General features: G+C 37.4%; 1 protein-coding gene across 1 annotated transcript in view; it reads left to right on the top strand.

The window, feature by feature from the left end:
* The window catches only part of LOC108979906 (eIF-2-alpha kinase GCN2), a 47242-nt gene extending 26518 nt beyond the window's left edge, over window positions 1-20724 (top strand). Inside the window, exons 17-30 of the mRNA XM_018950705.2 lie at window positions 8622-8901; window positions 9019-9112; window positions 11165-11245; window positions 11443-11499; window positions 12176-12307; window positions 12390-12473; window positions 12617-12725; window positions 12803-12939; window positions 17643-17750; window positions 18555-18640; window positions 18742-18844; window positions 19213-19335; window positions 20088-20229; window positions 20386-20724. Coding sequence (XP_018806250.1) covers window positions 8622-8901; window positions 9019-9112; window positions 11165-11245; window positions 11443-11499; window positions 12176-12307; window positions 12390-12473; window positions 12617-12725; window positions 12803-12939; window positions 17643-17750; window positions 18555-18640; window positions 18742-18844; window positions 19213-19335; window positions 20088-20198 — 1505 coding nt within the window. The 3' untranslated portion in view covers window positions 20199-20229; window positions 20386-20724. The remainder of the gene's footprint in view (window positions 1-8621; window positions 8902-9018; window positions 9113-11164; window positions 11246-11442; window positions 11500-12175; window positions 12308-12389; window positions 12474-12616; window positions 12726-12802; window positions 12940-17642; window positions 17751-18554; window positions 18641-18741; window positions 18845-19212; window positions 19336-20087; window positions 20230-20385) is intronic.
* Window positions 20725-27877: the final 7153 nt, after the last annotated feature.

The following is a 27877-nucleotide window of genomic DNA, read 5'->3' on the forward strand; positions in this document are numbered from 1 at the left end:
AAAAAAATCAATGTGAAGACTTATTTGTCTCAAGCATGGAGTTATGCGCATTTGTAATATTGGCAACACAATTTTTCCTACGTATTTCAGATAAATTCTTCACTAGGATGTTAATTATATTATCTTTTAAGGTTCCTAATGCAATTTGGTAAAATTACAAATCATATAATTTGTTACAAGGGTATGTCTCTCTCTCTTTGCTATGTCTTTTCGTCTTCCATTCCTGCACTTCTCGCCAGGATTAATCCTTAGTCCTTTACCAGTTTCTATTTTGTTTGCGAACCCTCTTTCCTTTTCTTTTAGCAATTTCTTTTTGGGGATTGCTTAATTTTCCTTAGTTTAGTTCTAGATGGATCATAGTTTTTGGTTAGAAGCAAAGTTGTTTGTGTTTAGAAGAAAAGGTGGCAACTTTTTCTGTATCTCCGAAAAGAGCAGGAGGGTAATGAAGTCTCTTTATCTTTCTGGAGGGATGGTTGTTTGGATGGCCAAGGTAGTGGAGGATTGTTTGAGGAACTTGGGAAAGATGGATTCTTACCAGACTAGAAGGGAGGGAGACAGCATTCTCATGGTTCAAAGAGGACATAATTCGTATGGTAGGTTTGTGAAGTTGATCAAGTATGATACTGGTACGGGAAAGGGTATTTTAGTGAATCTTGAAGGGCGGAAGGGGAGTGGATGGGCTGGTTTTGTGAGGAATATGAGAGAGATGGTCGGTTCACCTTCCTTTGTGTTTACTCACGATAACAGAGTCGTTTTAACAATGGTGTTGCTTCATGGGATCCCAAAGGTAAAGAGGTGATTATAGCCACTTCTCACAGAGGTGCAACCTCTTATGGTGAAGCTTCTTATGTGTTGGCATTGTTGAAGCCAGTGCCTGGGCATTCTGGTTCACACCAGAAGGGTGGTAATGGATATTAGAGGAAGGAGGAGTTTGTGTAGAAAGGAAGAAATAGGAAGGATGGTTCAATCATAAAGTCCTGGCAGAATCAAATTGATGGCGGAGCTGTTGGTTGGCTTTCCGAGGTGTTGCAGAGACTTGGAGAAGTGGAAGGGTATCTATGGCATATACGGGCAGAGATAATTGGCTGGAAGGAGAAGTTTGATTCTTTGCTGAAAAAGGTAGATGGAGGGTTGGGCTTGCTCATGGGCTTAGGCCAAATTTCGGTGGTTTCTAAAGAAAATAAGAAGGCGTTGTGGGCATTGTTTAGGCCTATGGTTGCTGAGAAAGGAGTTAGGCTGGGCAGGGGCCTAGTTACTAGGTATGTCCACTGGAGGCCTAAGATTCTTCATGGGCAGCATAAATCTTCAAGCTCGTTAGGTGTGGTGGAGGCTCAGCCCAAGCGCATGGCGGTTCCGATGGAAGCATCGTCTTCACATTATGGATCAATGGCGGTGGGGGAATCTTCAGGGGGCATTCTAGCGTCAAGTTCCACGGAGGCGACACTTCGTCGACAGAGATCCAAGAGCCCATCATGTGTGGAGGTTTAGCCTAGTCCAAAGACGACTCAAATGTATGGGTTTGCAACTCAGAAAGAGTCGACGAGGGTAGGAGATTATTGCGGGGGCTTTCCGATGACGAGATTTTCTCCAACGAGAGGGAGGAAGTTGTTTTCTCCTGTTCTTGGGGTTACAATAGACTGATTTTATCATTGAGAAGGGCAGTGAGGAGACAATGCAGTCATTATTGTCTATTCAGTTATGTAATGGTGCTGTCGAGCAGGTGGTAGTGGGTGTGATAGTGGAGGAGGTAGATGGTGGTGAGTGGCTAAGGGTGAATTCTCATGGGTTTGCTGAGATACGTGATTCAGGGGTCTCTTGCACCCAGTTTAATAATACAGATATGCAGCTAGCTCTTTGTGGAGGTGAAGATTCTAAGGCAAGTGGATTTGGTGAAATGTTTGAATGAAATGAGGATTATGCTCCTGATCTGTTGTGTTCCATTCCTCTGGGGATTGATAGGAATAATAACTCTTTTGATTGGGTGTTGAGGAAGGTGGATGAAATTAAGGGTTGTGTGGGAGTTTCTTGTGATGGCTTTGAGGAACAATTTAGAGCCCTCCTAATTGCTATTGAGGCTAGTCAGCCTTCTTTGGCTAGATCCGCTTTAAAAAAGGAGAAGGAATTGAAGAGATTGTCGTGCTTTGTTAATTATGATGGTAGGGGAGGAAGTGCCTTTAAAAATAAAGGCAAGTAGAGGGCTGCCAATGGTTATCAATGAAACCTAAGATAATTTTTTGGAATGTTCAGGGGCTTAATGATTTTAGAAAATATCTCTGGGTGAAGAATTTGATTCGTAAGTGGAGGGTTGATGTTATTTCTTTACAGGAAACCAAATTGAAGTTTGTTAATCAATCTATTGTTAATAGTTTGTGGAGTTGTCATTGTGTGGGATGGGTTGGGTTAGTATCAAAAGGGCATCGGGGGATAGGAGAGTGGTGGAGTTGATTGATCATTATGTGGGAGAATATTTGGTGGCGTGCCCGCTTTAAGAGTGTGGATGATGGTTTTATATGGGCCTTTGCTGGTGTTTATGGTCCGAATTTGGATCGTAGCAGGAGTATTTTATGAGATGAAATGGCGGGTCTTTGCTATTGGTGGGATCTCCTTGGTGTTTTGGAGGTGATTTTAATTTTACTCGATTTCCTAGCGATTGAGTGGGGGGTTCTTATTTTTCTATGACAGTCTTTTAAGATCTGTTTTTCAAGTTAGATTTGATTGATTTACCAATGGCGGGAGGGGATTTTACGTGGTCCAATGGTAAGGCATGGTCTAGGCTGGACAGATTCTTGGTTTCGGCTTCTTGGGAAGCTCATTTTCCAGATTTGAGTTAGAAAAGACTTCCGAGAATTTTTTCTGAGGGCATAGGTATCTCAAATTTGAAAATATGTGGCTGGAGGATGAGAGCTTTGTGGATAGGGTGAGGATGTGGTGGTCTTCGTACACTTTTTCTGATACATCGAATTTTGTTCTGGCTGGAAAACTCAAAGCGCTTAAACAAGATTTGAAGAAATGGAATAAAGAGGTGTTTGGGAACTTGGACATTAAGAGGAAGCTTCTTTTGGATCAATTGTAGTGTTTGGAGGATAGGGAGTAATTGGGGGATTTATCTAGGGAGGTAATGGAGAGAAAAATAGGGGTGATTGCTGACTTATGTTTGGCAAGTGAGAGTACCTCAAGTGCTCTCACTACTATTCTTTACTTTATTATTACTTTTTACCTACTTTTCTACTATTCATTACTTTTCACCTACTTTGTATTACTATTCAATATTTTATTATTACTTTTTCACTACTATTCACAAACATTCTCAACACTTCTCACTACCCAAACGTACCGAGTAGATCTCTTTAATGGAAGAAATTTCTTGAAGGCAAAAATCTCGGGTTTTGTGGTTGAAAGAAGGTGATAAGTGTACAAACTTTTTTGACCAAATGGCAAACTCTCATCGAAGAAATAATGCTGTAGAGGTCCTACATGAAGGTGATAACATTCTTTTGGATCAAGTGGCTATCAAGGAACATATTGTGAATTTTTATGAGAAGTTGTTTAGGGATTTCTCTTGGAGACCCAAGTTAGACGGGCTGTTTTTTGACTCTATTGACCAGGTATGTGCAGAATGGTTGGACAGAGTTTTTGAAGAAGAAGTTCTTAATGTGGTTAGAGGAATGGCAAGGGACAAGGCTCCGGGTCCGGACGGTTTTTTAATGGCTTTTTTTCAAGCTTGTTGGGACATAGTGTGAGAAGATTTTATGAAGGTTTTTCTTGAATTTCATTCATTTATGAAATTTGAGAAAAGTTTCAATGCTACTTTTATTGCACTCCTAAAAAGGTGGGCGCTATGGAGATGAGAGATATGGTGTTTGTGGATCAAGCATTGCATTTCGACTTCGAGATTTTCTATCTTGGTGAATGGTTCTCCAGTTGGTTTCTTCAATAGTTCTCGTGGTTTGAAACAAGGAGATCCTCTATCTCCTTTTCTTTTTGTCCTTGTTATGGATGTTTTGAGTAGAATGATTGAAGCAGCGATAGAAGGAAGTTTCTTGTCGGGTTTTGTGGTGGGAGATGAGTCTTAGAGTAGCCTAAAAGTCTCTCACCTTTTTTTTGCTGATGACTCATTGATTTTTAATGAGCCTAAGCAAGATCATCTTTGTTTTTTGAGAGCCCTTTCGTTATGTTTTGAATCTGTTTCGGGACTTAGAATCAACTTATCTAAATCTGAAGTTGTTCCTGTTGGTTGTATTTCGAATATTTCAGATCTGGCCAATATTTTGGGGTGTAAGGTATCTTCGTTGCCTTTGAAGTATCTTGGTCTTCCCTTGGGGGCTCCTCACCAATCTATTACGATTTAGGATGGGGTGATTGAGAATATCGAGAGGAGATTAGCTGGATGGAAAAAGTTAATATTTGTCTAAAGGGGGAAGATAACCTTATTAAAAGCACGTTCTACTCTTCCTACATATTTTCTTTCTCTTTTCCCTTTGCCGGCAGGGGTGGCAAATAGGATTGAGAGGATTTTTTGTAACTTTTTTTCATGGAGTTAAAGGAGAGGAAAAAAAGTTTCATTTGGTTAGTTGGAAGAAGGTTTGTCAACTGGTTTCTTGTGGAGGTTTGAGGGTGCGAAATTTGAGGTTTTTTAACAAAGCACTTCTTGGGAAATGTCTTTGAAGATATCATATTGAGAGAGATGCCTTATGGAAAAATGTTGTTGATGTTAAATATGGGAGTATGTGGGGGGATTGGTGTTCTAATGAAGTAAGATGAGTGTATGGGGTGAGTTTGTTGAAGACCATTTGGATGGGTTGGGGGGAGTTTGTTAATCATTTTAAATTTAAGGTGGGGACAAGGATACTTTTTTGGCATGATATTTGGTGTGGGGATTCAGCTCTCAAGATTGCTTTCCATTCACTTTTTAGGATTGCTAGGGATCAAGATGCTGCAGTGGCTGATTCTTTTTCTTGTATGAAAATAATTTTCAATGGAATTTAGATTTTGTTAGAGATGTGAATGATTGGGAAGTGAATGTAGTCTCTGATTTTTTTGGAAGACTTATAATTCAAAGATTGCCCAATGAAGGGAGGATAGTTTGCTGTGGGTTCATGCAGGAAATTCCAGATTTTCGGTTAGTTCCTTTTATAAGGTGTTAACCTGTCATTGTGGCTATGATTACCCTTGGAAAAGCATTTGGAGAGTGAAGGTACCTAGTAAGGTGGCATTTTTCTATTGGTTGGTGTCTCTTGGTAAAATTCTGACCACGAACAACTTAAGAAAGCATGGAATGTGTGTAGTTGATTGGTGCTTCATATGCAAGAAAGATGATGAATCTATTAACCATCTTTTTCTTCATTGTGAGGTGGCCAAGACTCTGTGGAATGAGATTTTTGGTCGGATGGGTATTGATTGGGTGATGCTTAAGGAAGTGGTGGATCTTCTTTCATGTTGGAAAGGTTTTGAGGGGGAGAAAACGTGTTGTTTCCATATGGAAGATGATTCCTTTGTGCTTGATGTGGAACTTTGTAGTTTTGGGCTAAGGCTCTTGTATTGAATGGTGATAATTTTCATGATTTGCTTTAGCCTCGTTTTGTTTCTAGTGTGAATTAGGTATTTCCTTTGTATATTTCTTGTGTACTTGGGCTTTTCCTATTCATGGTAATAAAATTCTCTCATTAACTATAAAAGAAAAAAAGCATGGAGTTATATTTTGTCATGTAGCAGACTTGCTATTCACATGCATTGGGTGCTTTCATTGCTTGAAGTGATCAATTTCATACAGAGGTCTAGCATGAAAGAGCACTTTTTTATATATACTATTATCACACCCCAATATTGTTTTCTTTACTCTCAGATGAAACAGGTGTTTAAGAGATAGATCTAAATCATTTAAACCTAGCCCCAGAAATTTAGTTAGCATATGATTGATGTTGCCTTAGACTAGACCATTGCCAAGTCCAAATTTTGGCTAAAAGTTGAGGTTTTGGCTAAAGCCAAAGCCATTGAAGAAACTAGTCCACATTGGACTATCTATCCTAAAGTCAAAATAATAATATAATATTAGATATTTTAGTAATATTTTTTTTTTAATATTTTGCAAATACACTCCATATATTAATTAATAGTTAATTTTTTTTTTTTTTAAATTATTGTTTCCCAACTTTTTTTCCTATCTAATTATCTAACAAACACATTTTGCCAACCCTTCTTACACCCAACAATCACATATATAATTTTTGCCAACCTTTCTTCTACTCAACATCCACATTTACAATTTTGTGAAGCCAACAAACACATGATGCCAACCTTTCTACCCAACAATCACATCTTCAATTCTAAAAGACTAACAACCACAAGTTCTCATCGCTTCTTCTACCCAACAATCACACTTACAATTCTTGAAACCAACAAACACATTTTGCCAACTTGTTTAGTTGTAGCTAATAGTTGAGGATTAAGCCCTATAAATAGACCCATCCTCTAACTACACATCAAAAACCAAACTTTCTTCTTCCAATTCTTCAACTTTTCTTCCCTCAATTTGCTATGAATTCCTCTTCGAATATTGATCATATTGTATATGATGATTATTCTGATCATGAGTTGGATATGATGCAAGCAATTGCCCTTGAAAATGTAGAAAGGGCTACCGAGGGAGCATCTTCTTCACCTCGTCGTAATCCTCAATGTCGTATGTTCATCAGGTGTGATTCATTGGAAGGTCATCAATGCCTTTGGAATGATTACTTTGCTAAACAACCAATATATTTGTCCAATCTTTTTAGGAGGAGGTTTCGAATGAGTCATGATCTTTTTTTACGCATACATTCTGCAGTAGTCTCCCACAATGATTATTTTGTCCAAAAGAGAGATGCTAGTGGGAGGCTTGGATTGTCTTCCTTTCAAAAGATGACTGCAGCGATTAGGATGCTGGCATATGGGGTAACCGCAGATCTGATGGACGAGTATGTCAGATTCGGAGAAAGCACCGCACAGTTGAGTATGAAGAAATTTGTTAAGGTGATTATGTCAATTTTTGGGGTTGAGTACTTGAGATCTCCAAACAGTAGTGATATAGCAAGGTTACTAGATGTCGGACAAAGGCGTGGTTCCCAGGAATGTTGGGTAGCATTGATTGCATGCACTGGAAATGGAAGAACTGTCCTAGTGCTTGGGAATGTATGTACTCTGGTCACGTAAATCAACCAACTATTATTTTGGAGGTTTTTGCATCTTACGATCTTTGGATATGACATGTTTTGTTTTGTTTGCCTGGGTCTCATAACGACATCAACGTACTTGATCGATCTTCTGTTTTTTTGGTGAGCGAGGGGTTTCATCACACACACACACACCCCATTGTTTAAGCACAGGGAATGCCAGGAAATATTTTGTATTCCATAACCTCGTATCTATCTAACTCTGGAGAGGTTTCAATTAAATTGAAAGAAAAAATTAATATGATGAGAGCATCATTAATTTAAAAAGCATGAAAAACCTCATATAAAAAATATTAACATCCATGTTCAACCTTAAAAAAGAGGGAATATTTATTAAAACCTAAAAAATGAACGTAAACTATACAGTTTTAATAGACAACTGTCCAGCCATGGACTGATTGTAAAAACAATGTTATGAACCAGAACAACAAATCAGTAAACCAGCAAAACCCAAAGCAAGAACACTTTAACAAAACCCAAATCAATAATCCATCCAATAAACGTACGGCACAATCACTGGACAACCACTAAAATCAGCAAAATCGCAACCAACAAGAGCAAGGATCAGCACAAAATGAAGTAAGATCAAAGAGAAATTTCAGAAATTTTTACCCTTGCATATATCGAAACCGCAATAGAGAGTCTTGAAGATGTAGTCTAGGGCAAAATTCAAAGATCCTCATAAGGCGCTGTAGCACAGGCCGTTTGGTTCTAGCTGCCGATTGTCGGTGTAGATCAATTGTCCTCCACAGTGTTTGGTTCTTCACCCAAGCCGAGATAGATGAAAGAATGGACAACGAAACGGAAAAGGGGAGAGAGAAAGGAGAGAAAGGAAGTGTGGGTGAAGCTGTACGAGAGAAGGGAAGAGAAAGGGACTCTCGGGTTCGAGAGAAAGGGAGAGAAACGGAGAGAAAAGGGGTCTCAGCTTTTGAGGAAGGGAGAGAAATGAGAGCAAGGAGACGCGGGAGTAGAAAGCATGGGAAAATTGGCCTAGTGATGGAGATTATTTTTCAATAAAATATACTTTTAGTTGGTGAACAGTAACTTGCCAAGTATGACTTTGGCTTCCATTTACTGTAGCTCATAGTCTGACCTGAAGGAATTTAGCTAGTCCAATGCAGCAGCTGATTTAATAAAAAATGAGCCATATTTTTAGCTTCACTAGCATTTGGCTGGTCCAATGCCAGTGCTCTTACTTAATCACGTGTCACAAGATCCAATATCAATTTTAATATCTTTTCTTTTATTGCTTACTTATTTGTTAAGTTATTAATTTCAAATGTGCTAATTAGTAATTAGAGTGGCTAATGTAAGTTCCATTATTGTGCTTGGTAGTGTGTGGCTTTCAATAATATAATTAAGAAGATAATTCTTTGATTATCTTAATTAAATGCTTTCTGCCCATATCTTCAGATATTCTACGAACAATGCAAACTTCAGAGGACAGAAGTATGTACGATAAAGTTGTCAATGCTATCTTTGATGAAGATATGTTAAGCATAAAAGACGTCCATCGTCATGCTGGTAGACTGAGGTTGGCTGGAGATGAGACCTCTATTCAGTACACAGATTTAGATACTGAGGTTCGCGATTATGTTGTTGAAGTCACAAGGGAAGTGTTCAGGCAGCATTGTGCTAAGCATCTGGAAATAGTACCCATGCGTTTGTTGGATGATTTTCCACAGTTCAATAGGTTTCTCTTTCAATCAAACTTCATGCTATCTTTTTTACAGCAGTACATATCCCACAGTACATCTTGTTCCTAAATTCTGTCGTAGCTGGCTATTTATTTTCCATATTTTATGTGAAGGAACACTGTCAAACTTTTGACCCATGGAGGAGATAAGCTTGAACTTTGTCGTGAGCTGCGTCTTCCTTTTGTTAGTTGGGTGATCTCCCACCAGGTATTTACTCTATCGGAGGGAGCTGTGCTAGCTTTTGTTCCCTTCGTCATTGATTTTGGCCAACTTAAATAAAATTATTTAGATTTCAAGTCAATTGTCTATATATTTATTAAGCATGGAATGAATATTTGGATTCCTATTTAAACAAGGTGTTTCATCATATGTATTATGTTCTTAGTTTTTGTTTCTCTGGCAAAATTATCTTGATTTTCTGTATTATGCTAAGCATACACTAATTTGGCAAGACTACCACTTGGGCATAGGCTTTGTTTTTTAATTTTTAAGTTTATATTCACTCTTTTAAAGGTCACGTGTATTTGCTACAATTTGTGGGTCTCAACATGATATAGAAAAACAACTTTTCAACTTTTCAACTTGAGTCTAAATCCTGATTTATAACTAATAGGAATATTCATATAAACGTGCTATGGTTGTCATGAAGTACTGAATAATTTCAGTTTTAAGTGGTTGACAGAGTTACTAAAAAATGTTCACAAAAGGCTGCCAAGTGCATGGGAGGGCTCAAAATAGATGCGCAAGGAATAATGATGGGAAAGGACAAATTTCAGATGAAAGTCTGAAAGTATTCAATCAAAGTTCTTTCTTTCTGAATTTTCATTATTTTTTAATAGAGATTTAGTTTTTGTGTCAATTGGAAAACTGGGAAGAAAATTTTCTAGATCTTCATTTTGTTGCTCTAAAAGCAAGGAATGAATACGAACTTGGGAGGAAGAAGAAAGAGTACCAAGAAAGGAATACAGGCAAGTCCTAAGACCCATTTGGCCCTTACATGGGAGAATTGGTTGGAGCCTAAACTTGAGGAAACGTTGCAATAAATAAATTCATTATCTTGCAGCTTAAGCTAAATTGATCATCTTGTAAGAGTTAACCTTTTGGAACGATGGATAATTTGTTATTCTAAAGATGTAAATCCATAGAAATATTGACTTATCAAAAAAAAAAAAAATCCAGAGAAATATTGCTATAAAAATGGTCAACATGGTATGTAGGTATTTAGGATTTAATCAGGAGCTCAAATAAATGCCAAAATCTCACCAGAAATCAGGAGATAATTTCACTTTGAAGTTGTATTCATGGCTAGTTTTTTTAGCACTCAATAAATGATGCGTTGTCGTGTGTGTGATACCTTGCGTTAGTGCATTTTTCTGATGATGGGGCCAATAGTTTCACATGATCTATGCTTTGCTTTGATGGTGGCTGTGCTTGTGGTGTGCATCTATGCTTGCAGAGATAAGTAAATGACGGAAAGTGAAGATAAAGGGATACAAAGATTTTACATAGTTTGGCGTTGAGGCCTACATCCACTGGTCTCGGGCGTGAAACCCACTATAAAAATGTTCTTTTATTCATGCTCTCAACCCTCAATATGGCTCTCTATTACATCGGTGATAGAGGAAGAAGATCCCTTTTTCTCTATGTTTTGCTGCCCCTTGTCTCACTCCTGCCAGCCTTTTTTGTTTACGTTCGCCTTTTTCTCTCTTGAGCTCCATGCATGTGTTGTCCAATCAAACTTCTGGAAAGCTTTTCCTTCAATTATTGTGGGGCTTACTGCCAGCGTTTACCCCACAACACCATGTATTATCTAGATATGTGTTGAGTCCCACATTGGGTGGGTGGATTGTAAAGTCTGTGCTAAGTCCCACACGGGAAATTTACTTGGTCGAGATCAGTTTAACGATTTTAGGGAGCTACAGTTGTAACTTTGATTTGTTCTTTTGGCGTATAGCGCACATGTGACAAGTGCTTCCTTTGGTCATGATAGTTCAAGTTTGAATGGTTGACTTCTACTAAAGCATATGCCCACATCCCACCAATCATTGACAAGTGGACTTTGAACTTGTAATCATGACTAGTTTCAATCCTTGTTTACAACTTCCCGAGGTGTAGAGCACTCAGTACAGTGAACTGCTGTTCGAGTTTGAGTGGTTGATTTACAATGCAATTTCTTTAACATACATGCTCTATTTATTGTAAAAAAAAAAAAAATTACATTCCAAAGAATAATTTGTGTTTCTACTTTCTATGCTGTAGAAATCTTCATTCAAACGATATGAAATATCATGTGTCTATAGAAGAGCAATTGGGCATTCACCACCAAATCGCTACCTTCAGGTGTGCATTACAATAATTGAAATTGTCATGGGGGTGTATCCCATTCGTTTTTCATTTTTTGGAAGTGAATCATATGGAATGTTTCTTATAAAAAAAAAAATCATATGGAATGTTCCCAATGGTGCTTCCATGTTAACTCTTTGGGTGAATTTTTATAGAAGTTGAAGTGTCCTTTATACAGCATTTGTTTTCAACAGGGAGATTTTGACGTTATTGGAGGTGCATCAGCACTGACGGAGGCAGAGGTTATCAAGGTGCGGTATGCCATTGTTTATACCCTGCTCTCTCTCTTCCTCCCTAACCATCCATCCCCTGGGAATTGAATAATGGAACTCTCCTGCAATTTCAGTGATTAAGAAGTTTATTTTGTCCCTTTTCTCTCGATATACCTTTCTTCCCTTTCTAAAATGGTTTCTTCAAATTAATGTTGTAATTCTTGGTGCTGAGTTACAAATAAGGAATGAAACTTGTACATGCAAGATATTAGAAAACAATCAAAATGATTTGGTCCCAAGTGGCCTAGCACTTTAGTCAATGAACAAGCAAGGACGACATGGGGAGATTAAGGACTGGGTGGTAAGACATGTAGCTCCATGGGTTTTTTTCTGGCCCATGACATAATGTATCAAACCAGGCTTTGTAGAGGCCTGCCAGTGAGTGGATTGGATAACTCCCATCAGAATTTGTAAAATTTTTAACCCCATATCAACTAAGTGAGATATTTGATAAGGTTTTACACTTGGACCCATCAAAGAAAGAAGTTTGTGGATAGATGATGTGGATGTTTATAAAGAATTGGTGTTCTTACAGTTTAGAAACTCGTGGAAAAACCAAGTAGAAAGAACTAATTAAGTGTCCAAAGTTTAGACCTCTCAGCTTTTTGCCTGTGGTTGAGGACTATTATTCATTGTACTGTTGCTCCTTTTGCAGGTGACCATGGACATTATAGCTCAGTTTTTCAGTGCAGATTCATGTGACATTCATCTAAATCATGGGGACCTTCTGGATGCAATTTGGTCTTGGATAGGAGTGAAGGCAGAGCATAGACAGAAAGTAGCCGAGGTATATCATGAATGTACGCATGACATTAGCACCATTTAGTATGTAAATTTGACCTGACAGATGCTTCCATCTCTAAATGAAGCTTCTTTTGATGATGGGTTCTCTGCGTCCTCAATCTTCTGAACGGAAATCAAAATGGGTTGTCATAAGGCGTCAGCTTTTGCAGGTTTGTGGACAATTATATAAGAAAACGAGCTATGCATATAGTTACCCTACAACTATCATTATCTTAGAAGTTATATTCCTATACATATAGTTACCCAGATGGGATCTATCTATTTATTCTTCTTGATTTTTATTCATTTACAGGAGCTCAATCTAGCAGAAGCTGTCGTAAATAGGCTGCAAACTGTTAGTTTAAGGTTCTGCGGAGCTGCTGATCAGGCACTTCCGAGATTGAGGGGAGCGTTGCCAGCTGGTAGATTTTTTGGTTTATTATTTACATAAATCTTATGATGTATTATATCCATGTCAGTAGCTACAATTCTAATGCAGATAAACCTACACGCAAGGCACTTGATGAATTGTCAGACCTCTGTAGCTACTTGAGAATTTGGAGGATTGAGAAACATGTTTATATAGATGCATTAATGCCCCCAACTGAGAGTTACCATAGAGATTTGTTCTTTCAGGTATGATACCTTCGTTTGTTATTTTTTATTTTTGAAAATCATGTCAGTTACTCAACAGCTACCCTTTCATTCTATAAGCCAGTATTGCTAATCCAGTGAAGTTTCAATTGATACTAACTCCCAGCCTACACCACTAGGAAAATTGGCTGGGATTGGTCATGTGCTGTCCTTTTTTTCTTATGGGCATAGTTATTTACTTGGCCTAGTTTTATGATATACTTTTCTTTGGATTTTTTTCTTTCATTGGGACCGTGGAGGGGAAGGGGATGGCAGCTTTGTTTGTTTCTTAGACTCAATTGGATTCTGGAAGTTTGTCTGCTTTCTATGTTGGCTGTTTTCCAAATATGCTTATTTGTTTGTAATGGGTATATTTTGAGTGTTGGAAGAAGTCTGGGAACCCAATTCCTATTACTGAGCGATTGTGTTCAATCCTCTTTTATGCTTGATTCCTTTCCATCAAAATGCACTGCATAAGGCACAAAAGATGGTTCCTTTGTGTCTTATGTGCTGCATTTGGATGGAAATGAATGAGCGGTGTTTTAATGACAAGGAGCATACTTTGGACCAAATCCGGAATTTTTTTATGCACTCTTTATTGCTTTGGTTTTCCGCTTTAGAGATTAATGGACCCTCTGTTCATGATTTTCTGTTGTTGCTTTCTGTTCTATAGAATGTATCTAGGTGTTTTCTTTTGTATACTTCCTGTGTACATGGGCTTTGCCTATACATTCGTTTCTAATAAAATTACTTCTTACTTACAAAAAAAATATACCTTAGCTGTGTTCAGTGCCGGCTCTTCCATTAGGCCACTTAGGCAATTGCCTAAGGCCCCTAAAAAAATATATAAAGTATAATTTATATATATATATATATATTTAATAAAAAATTTTAATTAACTCAATGAGAAGGAGAATATAAATAAGATTAAATAGATATTATATCATTATTATTTTTTTAAAGTATCACATATAATAATTATTTTATCTATTCTCCTTCTAAGAATACACTTCTCTTTTTTCATTATTAGTTTAATATATAATTAATGTGAAAATTATAAATAGCAAATTTTAATTTTTCAGTGTTCATAAAAGGTTTTGGTATAATCCTTTGAAGAGGCAAGGGCCCACTTTTTTTCAAATGTGTAAGTTGTTTATAGAACTTTATTGACAATAAAGATTATAATTGTGTCTAAGAGTCTAAAGTACTTATAAAACTAGATTTAATAAAATTCTCTCTAAATAAAAAATTTCCTAATAAAGTTTCAAATGTGTAAGTTGTTTATAGAACTTTATTGACAATAAAGATTATAATTGTGTCTGTACTTATCAAAAAAAAAAGATTATAATTGTGTCTAAGAGTCTAAAGTACTTATAAAACTAGATTTAATAAAATTCTCTCTAAATAAAAAATTTCCTAATAAAGATTAAGTCAGGTATTAATTGAAAATGTGGTATAAAATATTAATCAATAATTTTACTTTACAAAATGATAGGAATTATTTTTAAATAAAAATATAATATAAAAATAAAAATAAATTTATTTAATTTTACTTTTAAAAAAAAAACATAGCTCAAAATTTTAGCCTTAGGCCCCGGAACATATTGAGCCGGCCCTGGCTGTGTTGTTGCAAAATTTTAGGCTGCTTCATCCTTTGTCTTATCTACTCATTCATCTTCTTTAATCTTGGCAAACTACTTTTATCCCTCCTTTGCCATCTTCTCTCTCTCTCTCTCTCTCTCTCTCTCTGTGAGATAATCACTATAACATACTGATAGATCTGTTTTCAACCTGGATATATGCAAATACCATTTAGCTAGAACTTAATTCCAAGTAGGCCTGGCTAAGATCCTTTTAGTTGGAAGCATCAAATAGGTGAAATTAATTTGAAATTAATTTGAACATGGTTTTTTTATTGAGTCAGTTGGATGTCTATGTTTACAAAATGAACATATGATAAAATAGCAGCCAAGAATGTGTATTTCCTACCTGCATCTCAACTGAGGATGAAATTAATTTGAACATAGATTTTTATTGAGTCAGTTGGATGTCTATGTTTACAAAATGAACATATAATAAAATAGCAGCCAAGAATACAAGACAATAATTTTTTCACAAAAGAAAGACCATGAAGTATTCATCATGCAGTGCTGATGTCACCTAACTGGGGTCCTAGGAAGGTGGTTTGTTTCACTTGTCACCTTAAGCATTTTCTGTATAGAAAAGCAGCTCTCAGTATTCAAACCCATCCAATTTCCTTCAACAACCTGAGAGTTAACCATTGTACCAGAGAATGCCTCTTTTAAATCGAAGCCACACATTATAATAGCAAATAGTTGGAAGATTTGATTTCAAACTTTTAATGAAAGAAGGTTAATGAGGATATGATTGAGTGCAGTAATCTGGTTAGGGCTGTAAATAAACAATACCACCTGATAGGCAGCTCGAATTCGGCTTGATTAAACTCGAATTCAACTCGATTCGATTATTAAATAGGCTGCTCATGAACAAAACATTAGACTCGATTATTAAAGGATACAACTTGTATAAAACTCGCCCGACTCGATTAAAGTTAGTGAACATGCTTGTATGATGCTCAGCTCGACTTGTGAACTCACTCATATATTAACACACGTGTATATAATATATAAAAAGACATCATATTAGATATGTATATAGTTCACCATATATGGTATATGTGTAGTAGTTGTAATGAATATATGTATGCATATATAATTCACTATGCTATAAATATAATTGTATAATGTTATAAACTATAAATATACAGATATCTTATACAAGTATAATTGATTTGAGTTGGATTAGAGCCAAGTAGCCATATATTCCTGTAGCCATTTAATTGTATTTGTAAATAATTGTGAAGAATTGTGATTGTTAAGAAAAAGTTTGTATCAAATTGTATATTATAAGAATGTTTTGTTCTTTTATTAGATTCTATTTAAAAAAAATAATAATAAATGAGTCGAGTCTAGTTGAGTGCTCATTTGAGCGCTCAGTTTGATTTTTAGCCGAGTCTCGAGTCAAGTTTGGACATGAGAATGTATTATTCAAGTCGGGTTTGAACATCCAATAAAGCTTGATTTTGAGCTCAAGCCTGATTTTTTAATAGCCGAACCGAGTTTGACCAGGCACTACTCACTTGAACTTGGCTTGATGACAGCCCTAAATCTGGTATCTAGTTTTAGTAGGCTTGCCTTTAGTGACTATATGAAAATATTTCATTCAGTTTTATTTTAAGGTTCCTATAATTTCCAAAGAAAGAATAGCAACAAATTTATGTGGTTGATTGAAGTTTGGATCTTATGTTTATGTGTTATTGTTAAGCATGTTAGTTTGTGTTCAATATACATTGTTGCCACCCTTTCTGACGGATTAGTCGAGCTTCAAGTACGAATGCTTTATAACATGGAATCAAACGTTATTGTCTTTGAAACCTTGGTCCAAGTCTTGATGACCTCCATTTTGTTACTTTTTGTTTTGCATGTGTAAGGCATGGAGCTGGTTTACTGTTACCGAGCAGACCTAAGATGAGGAGTATTAGTGTTGTGTACTTCCTATCATTCTAGGATCCCTTGATAGTTTAAGCTTTCGGGACTGATGGTTTACAGCATGATGAAAAGCACATTATTGTAATAGCAATTAGAGTTTTTGGTATTGGTGTCAACTTTCACCTTCGTAGACAAATTACTTGTTGATTATAGAAGATAATGACATCCAGATTTGAACACGAGGATTTAGCGGAAATTCACTGAAGAGTTGATTGCACAAAATAAAAAATGAATATACAGTTTGGCCTTGCTTGTTCATTTTAGCCCCTTTTTTTTTTATAAATAATTATATTTCCGTATTTGCTCTGTTTGTTCATCTTTCACATCAGCCAGTCAAGAACCCAAGGGAAGAGCCAAGCCAACACTTGCAAAGAACCTCTTATTGTTTGATTAAGCATTTCATCGAAATATTATTTACAGAAAAACCCATAAGCATAACTGCTTTTTTGGAGGTGTATCAACAACCAAAAATAATTAAAAGCATAGAGGCATCCCAAGTTATACTGCAATATTAACACAGCCCTTGTTGGGCAAAGGACTAGCAGTGATGTGTGATACAGCTATTTCTACAACCAGCTAGCGCAGCCTCTTAGAAAGAAAATGCATACATCAAACACACCATGGCTATACAGCCCTAGCACTGTCTAACAGTAAATAGACATTTTCAAAATCAGCGATTGTCAAAGATTTTAGTAAGAAGTGATCCCTGTTGCAACCAACAGTTATGTTAAGTTTTCTGCAGTCCTTTTACAGGTTACATCAGCTTCTGACGCAAAGGCTTACCTCATGCAGAACTATCCCATCATGTTTGCACTCTACAGCATAGTTCTAGGCATTTCTCACTCTCCAAGCCTAATGTGCAGCAACATAAAGCACGATTTTGCTTACAAGATTTTGATATGCTATTCCTTTCTGAGTATTGGTCCATAGAACAGTGTCATTCCAACTTTTCACCATGCCAGGAATATTACACTTTGGTTTAGGGTTCTCATACACATACTTGAATATATAACTTTTTTTCACTTACAAATGAAGCATTTTACATTTTCTTGTGCATCCAAAACCTCTTACAACAATATAAAGACTTAAATCTTTTTGTGAAAATGGTTTTAACTATGCTGCACTTTTATTGCCAAGGTATATTTAATAAAGGAGAACAATCCTGGATCACTTATTGAAGGTGCATTGCTTGCTGCTGGTGGCCACTATAACTATCTGCTTCACCAACTGTGGGGTCATGAATATGTACGTTGTTACCATTAATTTATTTGGTTACTTCGTATTTTCCATGAATTCTGTATGTATGCATGAGCGCACACATTTCACACAGTATAAACAGAAATTTTTGTTTTCTTTTGGATGCTCATTTTGGTTCTACCTGTTGTATAAATAATTTATTGGAGGAAATACATTATGCACCTTCAAATTACCATAATTGTTTTTCATTATCTGAAATGCCCTTGATTTTGCATAATTTCAATTTTTACTCCTACTATAAAATAAAAATACAATATATTGTTAATGATGAAAGCCAAGGAAGTGGTTGGACTCAGCCACACCAAGGGGGTAACCCCAGCCATCCTCCTCAAGTGCTTACCCCCCATGCATGGTCCCGCTTCTGGCGGATGTGTGACTAACCCCCCCCCCCCGTGGCTCCAGCAGTTTGGTGGCTTAGGTTGCCACCCTCACCACCCTCACACGGACCTATCACAGCCTGGCAAGGGGTGGCCACCTGAGCCACCCAGCAGGGTGGCTAGTGTGACCATCCCCCCTCAGGCCAGATTCCCACAACCTGTGTAGGTACAGACATGGGCAAAGCCTTGGCTATGGGTCACCAATATGGAGGCTACTTTAGACTTTCGTTCTTAACGTAGGAGAGAGAGGATACAAATTTCCGAAATGTGATGGTTTACAGTGTAAATTGAAGAAATGATGGTAGTTTGGGTATGCAAAATATAATTGCCCATATTGAAATATTGAATAAACTTCGATTTGAAAATTATATTAACTCTGTTCCATTAGTTACTTCTCATTTTTTTCATATTCCAGAAAACAAGTCCTCCAGGTGCTGTTGGGACTAGCCTTGCATTAGAGACGATAATTCAGCGTTCTTCAATAGATTTTAAACCAACTAGGTGCAATGTCCTTGACCTCTTACATCACATTCTCTTAGTCTATTTCATTTCCACTAACCCATAAGTCTTGGCTCATCATGTATGTGTATTTACATTTGCAGAATTGAATCTAGCACCATTATTCTTGTTTGTTCACGAGGAGGAGGTGGTCTGTTGGTAGAGCGCATGGAACTTGTTGCTGAATTGTGGGAGGAGAACATCAAGGTTTGAACATTAACTTTAAGAAAATATATCAAAGGAAAACTAGGGTTTTCTTTTAAGCAAAGTAAGTACAATGCTTCCTTATTTTTGCACAAGGGCGATGCTGGAGTAGTAGTTTTATTGGTATATGTAGATGATATTATCATCTCTGGTTTGGATGGACTTAGTCAGGTTAGTTTAGATAAAGATAAAGATGTAGTTTGTTGAGATTCAAATTGAATTCTCAATCTTATCTTTGTAATTATTTCTGGAACTATTTTTTATAATGAGAAGGAAGCACCTCAAAGAGGTATTCGGCCAAATCTGACAAAGTAGTCTCCTTTAAGTTGCTTTAACTGTTGCTTTCGGCTTTCTGGCCCTGTGTCAATCAGGCTGAGTTTGTACCTGCACCTGATCCAAGCCTTACAGAGCAGTATGAATATGCAAACGAGCACGATATAAAATGTCTTGTCATCCTAACAGACACAGATGTATCTCAATTGGGTTCTGTCAAGGTGATACTTCTGTCTGGAAGTCCATTTCTGAATTTACTATCTTGTAATGATATTTCATTAAAGTAATGTAACAGAGTAGCCTGTCAATTAACTTTATGAAAGGATATTGTTACTTATCGCATAAACATCAAAATGTCATGACTTCCTGAAATTACCTAATGGCCGTACCCTTTTCTACCTTGACTCCCATGAACTGCAACTCGTAGCTTTTGTTCTCTATTTTCTGTTGGCACTGTAGGCTGGAACAACAGCTGGAGTGTTGGAGATGTGAGTTAGAAGGTAGCTAGTTCGATAGGAGTAATTTTACAAATCAGTAGGGAAAATATAGGGCAAACACAACTAGTAGTAGTACACATTTTCATACTGGTTAAAATGGCTTATTGAACTCTAGATCCTTTTCAATGAAAATCTGCAATAATAATTTTGAGAGTTCTTAATGGGATCAAGTGGAGATAAGTGCAGCCTAACCTTCAAGGCAATGTTAACTACTTTTAGAACGGACACACTGATAGTGTTCTTGCTTCCCAAATGTTCATGGTTCCACTTGGGGCCTGCACCAGTTATCAAACTTTCCAATCATCTGAGATTTTCTTTTGACCTGAGTCCATCTTGGTCATGTTGGTCTTTAATTTGCTCTCACTAGTTTTGTGTTAACTTTAAGAAGCTTCTTGATGTAGAAATATGGGCGCACAGCCCCACGCTTACAGGTGATCATACCTGTGAAGATGTATAATGCTTAATTCTGTCTCCAGGTTCGTCATCTTGAACTCAAAAAGGAGAAGAAGGTTGAAAGAGAAATCCTAGTCAGATTTCTATTGGCCGCGATGACAACACAATTTAGAAATCCCTCCATTTGGAGTTAGGCCTGTCTCTCTCAATGCAATACGTTTTCAGGTTCGTAAATCACAGTGCTTCTCTTGTTCTTTCATTTTAAAACGCGTTGAAATGATATTAATAGTCTTCTGAACTGTTATTATCAGTTGTCTAATTGAGAAGTCATTATTTAGTTTATTATAATCAATTAATCTACTGTTGCAATCACTGTCGCAGATCATACTTCTTTCTATGACAACCCCTTTCATTTCAAGAGGGCCAGACTATTACCGGAAGTCATCAGTCCTATTCCTGTTGGCCACATGAGGAGTTCCCGTTTGTTTTTTTTTTTTCTCCTAAAGAATGTAGAGTTTCTTCCGCTTCATAGTTTAAACCACCCACATATTATTGGAGTAAATATGAAATGTTATGATAGTCAGTTGAATAGGATTAACTGGTGAGTTAAGGCATTTTTTTTTTTTCAAGTGTACACAGTTCTTAGCTTTTCCCAAGTTGATGTGTATAGGATCAATTTTGATAGCACTATAAATAAAGTTCTACCTTATTTGGTCTGAATATATAAACTAGGTACATTGGTTGTAATCATGACTACCTGATAATTTAACCTTTTGCACTATGCATGGTTCTTTCTTCTTCGACTTTGCTAGTACAATGTGACAAGGTTAAGAGAGAGGTTTTGAGAGAGAGAGGACAGATCTTGCTGTTCACTTTTCTCATGTTGTGCTGCTATTTTTATTACTCTCAAAACTGGGGTTATTTTGTTCCTAGGGGGTTTGTGTATTCCGGACTTTCAAAAGTTTGATTTCGACAAATCTGAGATTGCCAAATGTTTGGGAGTTCCTCTATTCAATAATTTTTCCTTTTTCGTGTTATTGGATATCTCACTTGTACACATCTTCTTTTTGTTTCTCGAGCCTATAGTGAGTTAGACAGAGTTTGAAAATGTCAAATCTTTGATCATACATGATTGAGTTGTGAAAACTAAAGATTGATTGAGGTTGGACAGATGACCATGTTACCAGATGAGCTACTTTGTTAGACTTGTCTAAAGTTGAATTCACTCCATAACCTAATAAAAACAGAGTCCTGATTCAATATTGATTCAGGTATATGTTACAAGGCCTCAAGGAAGGATATCAGGGAAGTGGTAAAGGTGGAAGCTTGGGGTTTTGAAGAGGGAAGATTGAAGATGAGAGAGAGAGAGAGATGAAAGCAAATGGAAGTGAAGTCAGGGTTTAGGGAGCCTTATCATTTACCAAACGACGCAGCATTAGTGTTTCAGATGACGTCACACAGATGGGAAGAAAACGACGTAGCTTTACTTTAGATGTTAAACGGTGTAGTTTTGTTTAGTGTTAAACGCATAGCTTTGTTTCTCTTAAATGATGTAGTTTAACTTTATGTTGCAAGAAGACAGTAGTAAGGGGTATTTTGTAATTTTTTTCTTGGTTCGTTAAATCCCACGCCAGGGGTGGGGTTTTGGCATTCTGGAATCTGTTGATCAGTTGGTTTTTCGCTAGAGGATTTTGGGTGGCCTCAAACTCACCCATGCGTATTTGAATTTCATTGTTTCTACAGTCCATCCTTATAGATCATCGTCTTTATTACAGAATTACTGAGTTCAAATTTACAGGAACCTACTGAGGTTCTTGACAAGTGGCATCTTTGAGCCTACGTTCCTATCATCACCAGCTCACCCATGGCAGACAACACCAAATCCAAACAGCAGCAAGAATACACGCAAAATAAATTGGCGGAACACCAAGAAAGCATCACATATCTCAAACAACGCATGGCAGAGATGACTGATATGATGCGAACTTTTTTTGAAGTCAACAACCCGATGGTACACAGGGAGGTCAACAAAGAACGGGATTGGGAAGTCCAGGGGTCAAGTTAAACTTCCCTCATTTTGAAGGCAGCAACCCAGTAGAGTGGGTTTTTAAGGCAAACCAGTACTTTGACTTTCATCAAACACATGTAGCTCATTGTCTATTAATAGCATCCTACCACATGAAAGGGGAGGCACTTATCTGGTATCTAGATGCATGGAGCAGTGGCCAATTCATGGATTGGGAGACATTCACATGAGCCCTCCAGATTCAATTTGGCCCCACGGCCTGCGATGATCTGATGGAAGCGTTGATAAGGTTGGAACAGTCTTTTCAATGGCAGCATACAAAGCACAGTTTGAATCTCTTTCCAACAGATTGACGAGATTATCCGATGTCCACAAGCTCAGCTGCTTTCTCAGTGGGTTGAAAGATGAGATCCACCTGCCAATCAGAATGCTAAATCCAGTAAGTTTGAATGATGCTTTTGGTATAGCTAAAATATAAGAAGAATATTTGGCTAGCATTAGAAGGCAGACTAAACAAGTGAGGGAAAGAAGTAGTTTACCTGCCTCTGGCAACTCGAACCAAGGAAACCATGAGTGGATCAATAGGTGGTTTAAACCCACAATACCTGCAAGGTAGATAACTTTGCATTAGATGGATGAAAAATGAAGGAGAGGCCTTTGTTATCACTGCGACAAGAAATGTAACTCAACTCACATTTGCAAATACCCAAAGATTTACCTGTTGCATGGCTGTGATGACATAGGTGATGAAGTGGTGCTAGAAACCACTGAGGAACCGAAACAGAAAGAGGAAGGGCTGGTTGTTGAACCCGTGGAAGGGGCTCTTGAAATGTCCTTTAATGCAATGGTAGGAACTCCTAGTAGTAGCACTATGAGGCTGGTGGGACAAATTGATGGTGAGGCAATTGTTATTTTGGTGGATTCGAGAAGCACCCATAGCTTCCTCGATCTAGCAGTGGCTCACAAGACAAAACTAAAGGTGGATCAATCAGCTAAACTAGCAATGTGTGTGGCCAATGGAGATGTGGTAAGGAGTGAAGGGTACTATGAGGTTGTACCTATCAAAATTCAAGATAATCTATTCATTTCTCCTCTTTACATTCTTGAGATGGGTGGTTGTGATTTGGTGTTGGGGGTTAACTGGCTAGCAACACTAGGCCCTATTATTTGGGACTTCTCAAGGTTGTCCATGGAATTTAGGAAAGGAGGATAGAAGATAAGCCTCTTAGGCTCAAAATACAGCCCTTTACCTTATGGGGCAGTAACAAGGCTACGTTAGCTTCGTTAGCAAAGGGAAAGTGCATGCTCTTGCAAATAGGCCAGCAAGAGAATGACCCACATGGGGTTTCAAATAGTGCATATATTGAGGGGTTATTGAGTGAGTTCAGGGTGATATTTGAAGGTCCCCCCCCCAAAAAAAAAGAGAAACTATGACCACAAGATAGTGTTAAAGGAGGGCATCTATCCCATTTCCACTAGACCTTATAGATATCCCTATTACTAGAAATCAGAAATTGAGAAGACAGTAGCAGAATTATTAAAAAATTGAGTAGTGAGGCCTAATTCCAGCCCTTTTTCATCTCCGATGTTGTTAGTGCGTAAGGCTGATGGGGGTGGAGATTATGTGTTGATTATCGAGCATTGAATATCAGGAAACAGTAAAAGACAAGTTTCCTATTTCAATGATCAATGAGTTGCTAGATGAGTTGGGAGGTGCTATGATGTTTTCGAAGTTAGATCTAAGGTCGGGTTATCATCAAATCAAGGTGGTGCCCGAGGACGTAGCCAAAACAGCATTTAGAACTCATGAGTGCCACTATGAGTTCTTAGTGATGTCATTCGGGCTCACTAATGCCCCTTTCACTTTTCAGGGGCTAATGAATTATGTTTTTAGACAATTGCTGAGAAGATTTGTTTTCGTATTTTTTTACGACATATTAGTTTATAGCAAGAGCTGGACAAAGCACTTAGACCACCTCAAGCAAGTTTTACAGCTACTGCAGGATCACAAACTCTATGCAAAACGATCTAAGTGCAGGTTTGGGGTCAAAGAAGTTAATTACTTGGGCCACATAATTTCAAATCAAGCGGTCAAGGCTGACCCCTAAAAATTAGCTCTATGTTTGATTGGCCAACACCTAAGAACCCAAAGGCCTTGAGAGGATTCTTAGGGTTGACGGGGTACTACCAAAAATTTATCAAGAATTACAGGTTGTTAGCAGCCCCACTTACTAGCCTCTTAAGGAATAATCTTTCTCTTGGTCCTAGGAAGCAAGCCAGGCTTTCATTACATTGAAAGAGGTTGTCGCCCAGTCCCCTGTCCTTAAACTCCCTGATTTTTCACAAGCATTTACAATTGAGTGTGATGCTAGTGGGAAGGGCATTAGGACTGTCCTAATGCAATCAAGTCAACCAATAGCTTTTTTTGAGTAAAATGTTGAAAGGAATGGCCCTCCTCATCTCTACTTACGAGAGAGAACTGCTAGATATGGTTATTGCAGTGTAGAAATGGCGCCCATATCTCTTAGGGCAGTCATTCATCATCAAGACAGACTAGCAAGCGTTGAAATTTTTGCTTGACCAGAGGATTGAGACAGAAGCTCCGCACAAGTGGCTTAGTAAGCTGATGGGATATGAGTTCAAGATAGGGTACAAGAAGGGTAAGGAAAACTTGGTGGCAAATGCTCTATCTAGGAAGGAAGAGGTAGGGACCAAGACTATGGGGTTGTTAGCACATATTACTTTTCCCACTGCTGATTGGGTGGAGGAGCTAAAACAGAGTTATCAAAACTCCAAGGAGTATACAGATTTGTTTGCCAAGTTGCAGAACAAACAAGAAGTGCCTAAAGGAACTACCCTATAGCAGGGTCTGATTTTGAAAAAGGGCAGAATTCTAGTGGTACTAGATTCACCCTTCAAACTGAAGGTACTTCAGTATATTCATACAGACCCCATAGCTAGTCATTCTGGCTATCTGAAAACCTATCAAAGGGCCAAAAGAGACTTTTACTGGATAGGCATAAAAAGGGACATTAAAAGGTGGGTTAGGGAATGCGACACGTGTCAGGCTACTAAGTATGAAACTCTTCCCCCAACAAGGCTATTACAACCCCTCCCTATATCTCAACAAGCATGGACTGACATCTTAATGGATTTTATTGAGGGGCTATCAAAATCTAAGGGGTATTCAGTTATCCTTGTGGTCATGGATTGCTTAAACAAGTATGGGCATTTTATAGCCCTATCTCACCTTTACAAAGCACAGGAAGTGGCTCAAGTGTTCATGGGGTCAATATTTAAGTTGCATGGTTTTCTTAAAACTATAGTGTCTAATAGGGATTCCTTGTTTCTAAGCTCGTTCTGGAAGGGTTTGTTTGCCCTCCAGGGAACTTCCCTCAATTTCAGCTTTGCCTATCACCCCCAAAGCAATGGACAGACTGAGGCTTTGAATAAGGTGCTTGAGAGATATTTGAGGTGCTATGCAGGCCATAAACCTACAAGATAGAGCCAATGGCTACCCTTAGCCGAGTGGTGGTACAATAGTACCTACCACAGTTCGACCAAGTTGTCCCCCCTTCGAGGCATCCTACGGGCATCCACCCTCGAGATTACTAGATTACATTCATGGAACCTCATCTAACATGGTGGTGGACCAGGTAATGAAAAACAAATCTCAAATTGTCAAATCTTTTAAAGAACAATCTCACAATAGCACAAAACAGGATGAAGATTTATGCATACAAGAAGAGAACCGAACGAGAATTCAAAGAAGCGGACTGGGTATACCTCCCCCTCCAGATGTACTGCCAGAAATCAGTGGCAATACGCCGCAACTTGAAGTTAGCTTTGCACTTCTACTAGCCCTTCAATTGTATGGTTTGTAATATTGATTTTATTATATATTAAAATTTGAAAAATATTGATATATATGTTTTAATATATTGTGGTTTTTAGTAAATACAAATTTTAATTTTTATGTGAAATTATGTTAATCAGGTCAAATGAGTTATGTGTTTTAGTTCAACCCATTTATATAAAACAAACAAATATAAATGAGTTGTGTCGTATTAACATATTTTTAATTAATTATTAAACGAACGGATGATACGACATGACTCGTTATCTAAATAGGTTAGGTTAGGGTTTAGAAGTTTGACACGTTTAGCTTAACGGGTTGGATTCGAATTGACCTATATAGTTGTTGACTTGAAAACACGATTGCCACCCTACTTCCATTGATTCTGACCTCTCACCTCTCCCAGTGTCCCTCGCATACACCATTTGTCTCGGTCTCATAGGCTCCAGCTCCCGCTTTCTTAGTCTCTCTCTGAACTAAAGGTATGGATGATCTGTAGTGTTAAGGTTCCTGGGTTTGGGTTGATTTTGGTCATTGAACTTTTGGGTACTATAGTTTTTCGATTTTGAATGCTAAATGCTTGGCTGAAAATGTATTGGAAGAGTTGAGTGTTGGCCATAATTTGTTTGGGGTTAAAATGGTGCGGCATTGGCCTATTCCTTTTCTATTTCTAGTGTTGGTCAGGATTCGGGAGACTGTATCTTAGCCAAAAGAAACGATTGGCTTGTGTTAGTTAAAGCTGGTGGAGGTGATTTGATTTGGGTGCAAAAATGTCCCCAAAAAATGGTCTTTTTCTTCACCCTCTTATAAACTATAATGCATTTACACAAAGTGATTGGAGTGATTATCAAGATAAAGGCCATACGGGCTAGCTGATTGTGGTCTAAAATTTCTTAAGTCAATTCCTGGGATTGTTTGGATTTAATTAAATATATACTTCTGTATAGACCTGTGAAATCCTTGTAGACAAACAAAAAATTTAATGGTCCATTACTGCATTAATCCTCTTGGAAATCCTTTGAAACTCAATATTGATGGAATTAATTCCTTAGGTAACCCGGGCACTATTGGAGATAGGCCTACGATTGATTATACACAAAAAATTTGTTCTAGACCTTCTGATATATATTGTCTCATATTAAATACCATTTTTGGGTTTCATTTATTTTCTCCACATGGTAAAGTAAACAGCAATTACAGGCTCTTCCCTTATGCTATTATTGTGGCAGAATGATATCATCGGGCATTCTGATTGTTTAACATTCCGTAACAGCAGTATATATGTTGTATATTAGCAAGTATTTGGGTATGCCAATAGCTGATGGTGATGGTTATTAGGATTTTTGAGTATCTTTACCATCCTGTTATTATTGCTCTCTCTCTCTCTCTCTCTCTCTCTGTTTTTTCATTCATACAGGTGATGTAGGTGAATAAATATATTTTGTAGTGAGTCAGTTTGTTAAACTACAATGTATGGCCATGAGATGAGATTTAATTTTCTCCATTGTGCATGAAACAAGAAGATAAGCAATAGGATCTTTATTCCTATTACATTCAATGACTAGCTAGATAGAAGCTAGAATGGATCTTCTTTAAAAAATAAGATTAAATTACTCAAATTAGCTTAAAAAATTAACGTGATGGCTAAATTTGAATGCTACAAACATCCCCATGTCACACTTACTGGTATTCTTGTCAGTTTTTCTTACCATGTGATGTAGATGTTTTATTATATATATGAATTGTTTTTTATTTTCTCAAATTATCACTCATTTTGTAATAAGGCTGGCCATATATCACGTTAAATAACTGCATGTAAGGCCAAGTACTCTTCGATATATACGATAATAACTTTGTACCTCATTTGGTTGTGAAGCACTTATACTCCAAGTTGACAAAATGCATGTCTAATATGTCGAACCTTTTCTGCATAATACATGGGTGTGGATCAGAATTCGACAGAGACATGAGTTGATTTCTTAATCTCCTTC

The sequence above is a fragment of the Juglans regia genome, chromosome 7 (assembly GCF_001411555.2).
Source record: "Juglans regia cultivar Chandler chromosome 7, Walnut 2.0, whole genome shotgun sequence".
In the NCBI taxonomy this organism is placed as follows: Eukaryota; Viridiplantae; Streptophyta; class Magnoliopsida; order Fagales; family Juglandaceae; genus Juglans; species Juglans regia.